At 43.1% G+C, this 12979-nt stretch overlaps 1 protein-coding gene across 1 annotated transcript in view; it reads left to right on the top strand.

Annotated features, from left to right (window-relative positions):
* PDE6A (phosphodiesterase 6A) overlaps nt 1-12979 on the top strand; it is a 98179-nt gene that overhangs the window by 55198 nt on the left and 30002 nt on the right. The window contains exons 8-13 of the mRNA XM_049874051.1: nt 1940-1987; nt 7175-7324; nt 7788-7931; nt 10511-10576; nt 10764-10910; nt 12180-12287. Of these exons, the coding sequence (XP_049730008.1) occupies nt 1940-1987; nt 7175-7324; nt 7788-7931; nt 10511-10576; nt 10764-10910; nt 12180-12287 (663 nt within the window). The remainder of the gene's footprint in view (nt 1-1939; nt 1988-7174; nt 7325-7787; nt 7932-10510; nt 10577-10763; nt 10911-12179; nt 12288-12979) is intronic.

Below are 12979 nucleotides of genomic sequence, written 5' to 3'. Positions count from 1 at the left end.
CTGAAGGGGCTGAGACTGCAGGCAGAGCAACCAGTGAGGAGGCTAGTGCATCTTTCCATGCAAGAGATGATAAGAGTCTCAACAAAGCCAGGACAGCTAAAAGTGCTAACTTATTGCCACTGAATGCTTACGTAGGTGGGCAGGCTCTGGTGCAGTGGGTGGGCAGCCACTGAGTAAATTTACTCATTTAATACTCCTGACAACTTCAACGAATACGTATAGAGAGGAAGATCAGGGGTCAGATTTGAGAAATATTGAAAGGGTAAAACTGGCAGGACTTTGAGGTTGATTGTAAGCAGAGATGAAGGGACAGAGAAGAGTCAAATCCAATTTCAGCTTCTAGACTGGAGGGATAGTGCTGCCACCAGGTTTGAATGTAAGATGATGAGGTCAGTTTCAGACAAGGTGAGGCTGAGACCTTTTTCAAGAGCAGAGGTCTAACAAGTAGACAAAGATATGGTGCTGTGGGGAGAGAGGGGGTTGGAGATGGAGATTTGGAAGATATTAGGACCAAATGGTAATTGAAACCATGAGTGTTTATGAAGTCACCAGGGAGAGGGAGAAGGGCAGTGGACCCTAGGCAGAATACATACTAGAGGATGCTAGCATTTAAAGACTGGATGGAGAAAGAGGAGTGTGTGAAGGAGAAACATAAGGAGTGCTGGAGACATGTGGAGAACCAGGAGAAGGCAGTGTCATGGAAATCAAGGAAGCAGGAAGTTTCAACCAAGAGGGAGAGGACCAAATGCAGCAAAGTGGTTCAGTGAGATATGAACTGAAAACCCCCATTGGGTTTGGCAATTAAGAGGTCATCAGTGACCTTCGTGAGAGCAAATTTGGTGGCGAGATGAAGGCAAAAACCAGTGTGTGGTCTGCTGAGGAGTGGATGGGTAATGAGAAGGTAGAGAGCACAAGATAAAAGAGGAAGAGAAAGCAGGGGTGGTTGCTCTGGGGACCACGAGGGACAAGGGAAGAGTTCCTTTTTAAGGATGCGAAAGACTCCAGCATGCTCCTGGGCTGAGGAAACTGAGCTCTCAGAGAAGTTACGGGAGAGGTCTGAAGTGCAGGACAGAACAATGACAACTGATGAAGCTGATCCCAGGAGAGGCCAGAGGGATGCTGCAGTGGATGGGCGGTCCTCAAATAGGAGGAGGGACAGCTTACCCTCCAAGACCATAGGACAGTTAAGGACTGTGTTGACAGGCAGAGTTGCTGTGAGCCCAAATGATGTTTTTGTGAGAATTGGAGAAAACTACCCCTTCTGGATGGACAAATAGAGAAAGGTCAGGGTCACAGCTCCACAAACAGGGCACAGGCTGTATTTCAGCAAGCAGTTGCCCCCTCAGCTGGATACCTTTGTGCAGGGCACACATCATACAACTATACACAGTGCCCATTGCCAGGGCTGTGGAAGGATCAGATAAGTGTCTTTCATGGTAAGGTAAACTGGTCCAATTTAGAGAGAGGAATCTGACAATACATACCTAACCAGAGCTACAACACCTTTCATTTCTTACTCTACTTTGGGGCTTATAAGCCAAGGAAATGACCCCTTCTTGCCAAAACAAACAAAACCCAAATGTAAATGATCCAAAATGTTTATAGTAGCATTATCTATATTAATAAAAATAATTGGACACAAACCAAATACCTAACAAAATGGGATACTGTACCGCTATTAGTAATCACAAAGTATAACCTTAACTTTTTCAAAGGTTGTAAATGATTCGCGAGCCAAGCAAATGGTAGGAAGTAATGTTTCTAAGGTGTTTTTTTTCTGTCTAGTAGCCTCAAAACCATCTCAAGTATGTCTACCTAATGAAAAGAATGTGACTGCCTTGGGCAATGATGTTGTGTTTTGAAAAATAGTATGCATTGCTTCACTGGGTACTCTATCAGGTCTAATCACAGCTCCATTATTCTCCCTCATGGCTTTCAGATTTGCAATATCATGAATGCTCCTTCCGAAGACTTTTTTGCATTCCAGGTAAGTCATTTTCTATTTGCTGTCTTAGTTATATAGTTTCCACCCCTTCTCCCCTCTCCCCCAACAAAATAACCATTAGAATTCACCCAGTCTATTGGGGAATAGTCTTAACAAAGTGAAAATATGAGTGGAAAAAAAGTCACATGCCAGTTAAAGTGGGGCACGAGTTTCCAAGGTCGCCTTCAGTTTTAGGGAGTCCCTGGGTGGTACAAATGGTTAATGAGCTTGGCTGCTAACCCAAAAGTTGGAAGCTCAAGTTCACACAAAGGCAACTTGGAAGAAAGATTTGGCAATCTACCTCTGAAAAACTGGCCATGGAAAACCTTACTCCGGCACACATGGGGTCATCATGGGTTAGAGCTGACTTGATGGCAACTGGTTTATTCAGTTTTAACATTCCACATCCTTTCCTTCCTGGCCTTAGACTCTTTGCTTATGCTCTTCCCTCCCCACCCATCATTTCCTATTTGTACCTTCTCAGCCCTTTAATGACAACCTCAAATGCTACTACTTCCGTGAAATTTTTTTCTGATGCCCATGGCTGAATACGATTTCTGTCTCTTTGGAATTTTCATGGGATATTCTTTAGTATTTCATTTGATTTTGTTTGGTCAGTTTTTACAAATGTTGATTGAAGGCTTCCTCTGTGCCAAGCACTGGGCTAGATTCTGAGGCTACCATGGTGGATTAGAGTTCATGATCTTGTGATCATGGGGGAGAGGCACACAGAGTGTTTGTCAGGAGAAGGGCAGAGGGATAGAGGAGGGTCTCTCTCAGGGCACCTGACTTAATTTGGGAGGAATCAAGAAAAGTATCTCTAAGGAAATTACCTTTGAGCAGTCAAGAGAGGGAGAAGACTGCAGGAAAGAAATGGCTTTTTGGAAGGAGCTAGAGTGAGCCAGCACATCTGAATGAGAGAGTAAGGTGAGAATGGCAGAAGATTCTAGAGAGGTAGAAAGAAGCCAATCATGCAAGGCCTGGAAGGCCATGCAAGGGAGTTTGTCTTTCTTACTCTGTTTCCCTTACTTTATTTCTTCTTATCCTTAGCTATGTTTTAGACTATTCTTCTCAGTAAATGTCAGCTTCCTTTGACCAAGGTCTGGGTCTTATCTTTCTCAAAATCCTCAGCTCTTGGTGCCCTGTCAATATTTGTTGACCTTAGCATGCTAGGTATAGGAAAAACAAGTCATTAACAATCAGGAAGTAATTAAGAAGAAAATAAAAGTGACTCTTAGGAAAACTAGTGAATTGCCTTTTACTCCTTAAAGAACATTATGAAAGAACTTAGAGGGAATATACTTTCAAAGTTAAGATTTTGACCAAGTCAATGTGAGAAGCTCAGACAATTGCTAGGGGTTGTTGACCTGATCATTAAACCAGTAACCTGTTGCTGTCTAGTTGATTTGGACCCATAGTGACCCCATGTGTGTCAGAATAGAATTGTGCTCCATAGAGTTTCCAGTGGGTAATTTTTTGGAAGTAGATCACCAGGCCTTTTTTCCGAGGTACCTCTGGTGGACTCAAATCTCCAAACTTCTAGTTAGTAGCTGAGCAAGTTAACTATTTGCACCACCCAGGGACTCCAAACTGATCATTAACACACCAGAACTTGGTTTTTATCCAAGTCATCCAGTTTGTTGCAGTTTAACTACATTGGTAAGTCAAATGCAATCTAGTTTTTAGATGCTGGTCTTGCCCTCTCCACAAAGTAGCCTGAGTAGTTGATTTTAAAACATAGATTGAATCAAGTCACTTTCCTGCTTAAAAATTACCCTGAAATAATCTTTCAACCTTAATCCTTAAACAAAAAATATCCCCTGGAGTCTTCTTTAAAAACAAAAAAATGTTGTTGCTAGGTGCTGTAGAGTCGGTTCTGACTCATAGTGACCATACTGCAACGGAAGAAAACACTACCCAGTTCTGAGCTGTCCTCACAATCATTGCTCTGTTTGAGCCCATTGTTGCTGCCACTGTGTCAGTCCATCTCGGGGAGGGTCTTCCTCTTTTTCGCTGACCCTCTGCTTTACCAAGCATGATGCCCTTTTCCAGATACTGGTCCCTCCTGAAAACATGTCCAAAGTACTTGAGACAAAGTCTCACCATCCTTGCTTCTAAGGAGCATTCCGGCTGTACTTCTTTCAAGACAGGTTTGTTCATTCTTCTGGCAGTTCATGGTATATTCAGTATTCTTTGCCAATGCCATAATTCAAAGGCATCAATTCTTCTTCTGTCTTCCTTACTCATTGTCCAGCTTTCACATGCATATGAGGTCATTGAAAATACCCTGACTTGGGTCAGGCACACCTTAGTCCTCAAGGTGACATCCTTGCTTTTAACATTTTAAAGAGATCTTTTGTACCAGATTTGCCCAATCCAATATGTCATTTGATTTCTTGACTGCTGCTTCCATGGGTGTCGATTGTGGATCCAAGTAAAATGAAATAATTGACAACTTCAATATTTTCTCCGTTTATCATGATGTTGCTTATCAGTCCAGTTCTGAGGATTTTTTCTTTTCTCCACATTGAGGTGTAATCCATTCTGAAGGCTGTAGTCTTTGATCTTCATCAATAAGTGCTTCAAATCCTCTTTGCTTTCAGCAAGCAAGGTTGTATCACCTGCATATCACAGGTTGTTAATGAGTCTTCCTCCAATCCTGATGCCACATTCTTCTTCTTATAGTCCAGCTTCTGGGATTATCTGCTCAGCATAAAGGTTGAATAAGTATGGTGAAAAGGTACGACCCTGAGGCACGCCTTTCCTGATTTTAAATCATGCAGTATCCTCTTCTTTTGTTCGTACAACTGCCTCTTGGTCTATGTACAGTTCCTCATGAGCACAATTAAGTGTTCTGGAATTCCCATTCTTTGCAATGTTATCCATAATTTGTTAGGATCCACACAGTCTCCACACAGTCCAATGCCTTTGCATAGTCAACAAAGCACAGATAAGCATCCTTCTGATATTCTCTGCTTTCAGCCAGGATGCATCTGGCATCAGCAATGATATCCCTCATTCCACATCCTCTTCTGAATCCAGCTTGAATTTCTGGCAGTTCCCTGTGGATGTATTGCTGCAACCATTTTTGAATGATCTTCAGCAAAATTTTACTTGTGTGTGATATTAACGATATTGCTCAATAATCTCCACATTCTAACAAAAAATAGTTTAGCTTAATTAGTAAAGAATGTCTGCCTTGAGCATTGTGGTTGTTTAAATGACTATCTATGTGGTATCAAATTGACAACACCAATTCAGAAGATAAGACAGGAACCTTAAGAGATAATGAGTTTAGGTTAATGGAGGAGGAACAATTCAGAAAAGGAGGGTAAGAATGGTTGTAACTGGAGTCACTGAATTGTACGTGTAGAAATTGTTGCATTGGTGTATGTTTTACTTGTATATTTTCAACGACAATAAAATCTTTACTTGTTTCTCATTTCACTTTCAATAAAATCTGTCTCCTTACCTTGGCCTTCAGAGGGAAGGAATGGTTAGGTAGAGAGTTGGGGGGAAAGTTGGCCTTGAACTCAAGTTTTCTGATCTTCTTCCCTGGGCTCACCGGCTGTGTTCTGTATCCTTCTGGAGACACTGTCCCACCGAGTGCTGAGAGAGCCATGTCTCACTTTCCAGCGTTATTTAAATAATAATTATTATAACCTCACTGCTTTAAGACTCTAGGAACATTGGAACTGGAGGACTCAACTACTCCAAGAAGCCTCCCTTAATCTGCTTCCATCCTCTGGTTCCCACAGTACCTTAAAAATAACTCTCTTACTATGTTGGCATCTCCTGCCTGGAGGGGAGATGAGAGGGTTGCGGGGGTGGTTCGAAGCTGTCAAAAAGGACATGAAAAGAGAGAGTGGAGGGAGAGAGCAGGCTGTCTCATTAGGGCGAGAGTATTTGGGAGTGTGTAGCAAGGTGTATATGGGTTTTTGTGTGAGAGACTGACTTGATTTGTAAACTTTCACTTAAAGCACAATAAAAAATATTTAAAAAAAAGAAAAAAATCACATTTATAGGTTTGGTTTGTCTTTTTAACTTTAAAAAGGACACATACTGTATGTAGTCTTCTGTGATTTGCTTCTTTCAAGCGTTTTGTTTTTGTATTGTTTCCTATAGCTGCAGCTGATTTTCAATGCTGTGTATTTCATTGTGTAAACATACCACATTTTATTAAACTATTCTGTTGATGACAAAAAAAAAATTAACTCTCTTACAGAACTTCCCACACTGCAGTATAATTGCTTGTTTAACGCCCCCCCTCCTCCCCTAGATTATGAGCAGCCCAAGGATAAGTTCTGTGCCTTATTTGCCTTGGTTTCCCAGCTTCTAATTCAGTTTCTTGCACAATGTAGATGTTTGATAAATCAATGGAAAAAAGAATCTAGAAAAGTTCAGGTCTGGTTATCCCTATTTCATAAATGATGAAAGTAAGACTCAGAGAGATGGAAATGACTCACCAAGGCATTGTATAACTGACCAAGAATTTTCACCTGTATTTCTTTATTTGTTCCATGAGGCACGTACTCTTGTCGCTGTTCCCATCTAAAACTCACTGCTGTCTAATTAATTCTGACTCATAGTGACCGTGTAGGACAGAGTAGAATGGCCCCATAGGGTTTCCAAGACTGAAATCTTTACAGAAACAGATTGCCACATCTTTTTCCTGCGGAGCAGCTGGAGGGTTTGAACCATGGACTTTTTGTTAGCAGCCGAGCCCTTAACCACCGCGCCACCAGGGCTCTTTCTGTTCCCATCTATAGATAATAAAATTGCAGCCCAAGGAGATGAAATAACATGCCAAAAGTAACACAGAACGTCAGGTCAAGAGGCAAAAGGTGCAGGTAATTACCTAGCTTATTAATTCAAAGTTATAAGAGTCACCAACATTGCTCCTTTAAGCCAGTCCCCTACAGTTAGCTCTTATATCTGAAAGGGAAACACGACCTCCTTGGGCTGGTTCTGCTAATCATTATACTCTCATTACACTGGCTTAAACAACTTCAACCAGACAGGCTGTCTGCTCACAGCATGTGACTGGTGACCCAAACCATGCAAAATCCAACAAGTTCTGTCCTCTTGCTGCTTCCTTTCAGCCAAGCAGGTCTCTGCCAGGGTGAAATCCATCACAGCTGCCTCTGCACCCTGGTACCCTGGAAACCTAACCTGGCTCTTCTTTTGTAGAAAGAGCCTCTGGATGAGTCTGGATGGATGATTAAAAACGTCCTTTCTATGCCAATTGTGAACAAGAAGGAAGAAATCGTTGGGGTGGCCACATTTTACAATCGTAAAGATGGGAAACCCTTTGATGAAATGGATGAGACCCTCATGGAGGTATGGTCGGATAGGAGGTCTTGAGCTGATGAGATTCAGAGTCAACTTGCTGCCAAGCTTGGCTTCCAGAAGTGGACGTGGGGCCTTGTTGCGCTGCTGCCCTCTCACATGAAGGGGTGGGAAGCTCACCTTGCTGAGCTGTCCTGAGCTCAGCCTCACAGTCAGTTTCTTCCCTTTCGCTTCTGCACTGCTACATGCTGTCATAGAAATCCGCGTTCCCTTTTTGTGAAGTTATTACTCATAAGAATGACACTTATGTGTGTGCAGTATTTTATGATTTTTAAAGTATGTTCACCTTCATTATTTTATCTTATCTTTGCAATAACTGCGAGGTGAGCAGCACATGACTTATCAAATCCATTTTCTAGGTGAGAAAACTGAGGCTTAGAAAGTGTTGCCCTATGTTAGAGTCAGGACCAAACCTGAGTGTTCTGTTTCTGGTTCTTCCTTTCTTTATTTTCAGTCTTTGACTCAATTCCTGGGCTGGTCCGTCCTAAATCCTGACACCTATGAATCCATGAACAAACTTGAAAACAGGAAGGACATTTTCCAGGACATGGTAAAATATCATGTGAAGTGTGACAATGAAGAAATCCAGAAAATCCTGGTAAGTTATTTTCTCTTCATGTTTTTACTCTAGTAGAGACTGTGCCTTGGAAAATGTGGATAGACTAAGTCTAGACTTGAAGCTCTATGAGGGCAGGGACTGGGTGTGGGTTTGCTTACTGTTATATTACTCCTGCCTAGCACAGAGATGTTCAATCAAAGTTGGATGAATGGATAGGTGAATGGATGGATGAGTGAGTGCCAGACAGTGGTATATAATGGCTACTCTGCATGGCCTGGGGACAGGGACAGAGTGCCTAATATGTAAGGTACACACGGGCTTACTTGTGCATACTAATTTGTAGTGCACAATTTTACCTGTGAAATTGTGCACTATGGATTTGTAAACAAGCACAAGTAAGCTTATGTGTACCTTCCTTACTGTAAGCCCATGTGCACCTTGCTTACTGGTTAATCTGCCCCTGCCTGGGGAGCAGTTGTCCCTTGCAGGGTCACTTCAGTCTTGGGGCCTTGGCTTGACAGCTCTAGAAACTCCATTTCTTACTCTGTTCAGGTCTGACTTGGTGCTAGGAGTGGGGTTATCCAACCACAGCATTTACTCTAAGAGGAAGCTCTATCTGACAGAATAATGGACAATGGTCAGTGTTTTAGACTGGGTCCTCTAGAGAAGCAAAACCAGTAAAGTGTGTGTGTATAAAGAGAGAGAGAGGGAGAGATTCATATCAAGGAAATGGCTCATGCAGTTGTAGAGGCTGGAAGTCCCAAGTCCATGGGTCAAACTGGAGGCTTCTCCTGACTCATGTGGCTGCAGGGGCTGGCAAACCAAAGGTCAGACAGCAGGCTGCTGGCTCACAGGCTGTAGAGGCTGACGCACCCCAAGGTCAGCAGGTAAGCTGCTAGCTTAAGTCCCAAGAACCAGAGGTCAGATGAACAGGAGCCAGCTGCAGGATTCAGAGCAACCAAAAGCCCAAGAGCTTTGCTAGAACGTCCACATGTATTGGATGCAGACCACATCCCCAAGGAAAGTCACTTCCAACTGATTGGCTGTTCATAGCAGATCTCATCATGGAGATGATTACATTATATCAAATCTCATTATGGAGGTGATTACATCATTACATAGCTGCCGAACTACATCATAACTGCCAAACCAAACTGCTGAGAACCATGGCCCAGCCAAGTTTACCCACAACCTTGACCATCACAGTCAGTATCTCAGAGCCTCCCTCCTGTGGAGCAACTCACATAGAAGATCCAATCAGACGAGAGAGGACTTTGGTGATCAAAGTAGTTCAGAGGGAGTTAGATATTATTTGGGAGGCCTTGTATAGGTTCAGCACCTTTACAGTTTACAAGGCAATTTCACACCCATGATCTTGTTTGATGCTTATATCAGCCCAGTAAATGAGCAGGGTAAGGTTTTCTATTCCCATTGCAGAGATGAAGAAATTGAGACCCATAAGAGGGAAGTAAATGGTTCCCAAATCACCCAGCTGGTGGATAGGCCTCACTTAACCTTTATCAGGATAATCAGAAATTTCTGTCACTCTTAAGATTGGACTGCCTCAGGAGGTGGTAAGTACCACATCATGAGAGGCATCCAAGTCTTACCTGGGGTAGAAAATTGGACCAGATGTCTTCAAAGGTATATGAGTGTCAGTGATTAATCATTCCTGGGATTTGAGTCTCAAAGAGACCAAGATTCCAAAAGTGAAGTGAGTTAGCCACGTGGCATTGCATGTGATCTCCAGCTAAGCCCTCAAGACCTTGGTCTATAGGTCTCACAAGTTGAAACAACACAGGCCAGTGTCTTCTGAGACCTTTTCTTATGTAGGAGGATATCATATGAAATGATCATGTTACCCCAATAATTGATAAAGTCAGAGGAGAAAACATTTAGTTTGGATGAATTGCCTCATGGTTTGCTTGACTTGGCCTATGATTAAGCCAAATGATGGATGTGTGGACCCCTTGGAGACACAGCCTCAGTTAAAAAGGAACAGGTTTTGCTCTGAGTCAAGAAATCAGAAACAAGTAACTGGATCCAGTTTCCACCCTCCCACATGGGGAAATAGGATCAGAAAGAGAAGGAGCTTGCCCCAAGTAACAAAGCAAGTGAGAGGAAGAGCCAGGGCCAGGGCCAAGATCACCTGACTCCCAGTCAGTAATAATAACTATAAAAATATCTATAACAACATAATTTTGTATTAGTGCTTACTATGCATTAAGCACTGCTCTAAGTGGTTTATATACATCACTTAATTTAGTTGTACACATATTTTAATAAATTATATTGTACAATCTAATTTTAATCCATCAGTTAAGTACTTTTATTATCCCCATCTAGCAGATAAGGAAACTGAGGATCAGAGGCATTCACTAACACTGCCAGTAAGTGGCGGAGCTTGCATTTGGATGCAGGTCTATGGCTCCAAGCCCATGACCTTGAATTTCCTCATCGCTGAATGTTGAACGGCAGCCTCTCTGAGTTAGTGAATCTGGTGGAAGGACCTTGGATGGAGGAGAAAAATTGAAATGGAGAGGTGGAGACATATTTAGGCTTTAAATGCAATGAATGACCTTTTTTTTTTCTCCCTCTGCTATTTTGGACCCTGGCAGAAAACAAGAGAGGTGTATGGAAAGGAGCCATGGGATTGTGAAGAGGAAGAGCTGTTTGAGATCCTGGTGAGCTGGCACCATGTCTAACAGCTGCAGGGCGCTCCTGGGCACACGTGTTCCTCTGCGAAGCACATCCATTCCATTCTGCCCTGGCCCTCTCAGCAGACCCGATACCTGGCCAGGGCTGGATGAGCAGGGGAGAGACCCAGGAACACTTCACATCCCCTAATACTTAACTCTCTTCCTTCTACAGCAGGAAGAGCTGCCGGATGCAGAGAAATATGAAATTAATAAATTCCACTTCAGTGACTTGCCCCTGACGGAACTGGAGCTGGTGAAATGTGGGATACAGATGTATTATGAGCTGAAAGTAGTGGATAAATTCCACATTCCGCAGGAGGTGAGGGCAAAACAAACATCTTGGAGTTTCCTCTTTCTTTATGGCCTTTTTTTTTTTTTTAACTATCTTAAAAACAGTGTACCCTCAGCTTTTAGGATTTAAAGCCTTAGTCGTGTTGTGTATATGAGTCGTTTACCTGAAAAGAGACACACAGTTCCTCTGATTTGTCGTGTCTTGGGGCTAGCGCCCAGAGCAATGGGCTTCTCGTAGTGGGTGCTGAGGGATGGAGTTCTGAAGACCCTGAATAGATGCAATGAAAGCAAGGGTCTTAAAGTCAAACAGGAGCTCTGGTGGCACAGTGATTCAGAGTTTGGCTGCCAACCACAAGGTCGGCAGTTCGAACCCACCAGCCATTCCTTGGAAACCCTATGGGGCAGTTCTACTTTGTCCTATAGCTGAGTTGAAATTGACTAGACAGAACATAACAACAATGACATAGTCAAACTAGAGAGGAGATATGGGTTAAACCAATTTAAACTAATCCCTGCAAGGATTCCTTACTAATGTGGGCTGTGAATCTGGGGGTGGGGATGAGAGTGTGCAGAATTTCCTAAGCTTGTTTGATTAAAACAGTGGTTTTTGAAGTGTTGCCTAGGACCACATCAGAACCACCTGAGAACTTACCAGAAATGCAAATTGTCTCTCTCTCTCAAGCACACACACTCCCAACTCCACGGAATCAGAAACTCTGCGATAAACCAGCCCTCCAGGTGATTCTGAAGAACACTCCAGTGTGAGAACCACTGAATTAAAGAACCCTTTTGTTCCCACCCCCTGGTTAAAGCACGTGTTACTTCTCCCAGGACACTAGCTCTGTGGAGCACAGTTTGGGAATTGCTGATAAAGCGCAGTGGGTGGAATAGGTGGAATGAGTCACATCTACCTTGTTTTATAACAACGTCCATTTTCACAGTACTTCTTGTTGTTATTTTTAGGAGCTGTGGAGGTTATCTGCCCCATAAAGTTTTCTAGACTGTAGTCTTTATGAGCCATGGAGGTTATCTGCGCCATAAGGTTTTCTGGACTGTGATCTTTATGGGAGCGGACTGCCAGGTCTTTTTCTGAAGAGCGGCTGGAAGGGTTAGAAGTGCGAGCCTTTCAGTTAGCAGTCAAGTGCCCAACCGTTGTGCCATTTAGTGTGGTCCAAGTGCTTGCATAGCATTATTGCATCTATTCCTGGTTCCTACCTTCTGGCCCAAGGACAGGGTTGGAGGACCTCAGGCCTCAGGAGGGCATGCGCCACCTCACTGCCTTTTGTGTGTTTTGCAGGCCCTGGTGCGGTTCATGTATTCACTGAGCAAGGGCTACCGCAGGATCACCTACCACAACTGGCGACATGGCTTCAACGTGGGACAGACCATGTTCTCCTTGCTGATGGTATGGTGGGGCTGGCGGGGCTGCAGTGGCTGGGTCTCCTGCCATACCAGAGGACCCTGCACAGATGACTCCATGTGGCAGTGGCGGCATTGTTCTCCTTTCTCAATTTTTTTGCTTCTTCAGACTATGCAAAATATAGTACATGCTTAGCATAAAAGAATTCAAAGACTAGAGATGCCTATAAAATAAAAAATGAAAGAAAGCTACAGTGTATTGCTAACCCCAGTTCCATGGCCTAACCCCTTCCAAATTTTTTTTCTAGGAGTGTACAGACATTTGGGACACATGCAGTTTATTTTGTTTATAACCAGTGGAATGACATTCTGTTATTTGCTTTCCTCATTTGAAAATATATCAGTCACATTCTTCCATGACATATTTTTATGTCCCCATGGTACCTGTTGTTTAAATATATCATACTTTCTTTACCCAGCCCCCTCTTGTGAGAAATGGAGGTTGTTTACAATCTCTCCCTATTACAAACAGTACTGCAATGCATGTCCTTGGAATAGATGGACATAACTTTGTGTGTATTTGTGTCAGTATTTTTGACTCAGAGGACCTGGAACCCTCTATTTTTCACTTGTTTCCCCATCCAGGTTATAATGCAAATACCTGCCCTTGCCCAGGCTCCTCAGGCTCATTCCTTCCCCTTCCAGGCTGGAATGAACAGGCCAGAGCAGGAATTAGGG

The sequence above is a fragment of the Elephas maximus genome, chromosome 2, assembly GCF_024166365.1.
Source record: "Elephas maximus indicus isolate mEleMax1 chromosome 2, mEleMax1 primary haplotype, whole genome shotgun sequence".
Classification (NCBI taxonomy): domain Eukaryota; kingdom Metazoa; phylum Chordata; class Mammalia; order Proboscidea; family Elephantidae; genus Elephas; species Elephas maximus.
The sequence above is the reverse complement of the archived record's forward strand: the minus strand, read 5'-3'. Positions and strand labels throughout refer to the sequence as shown.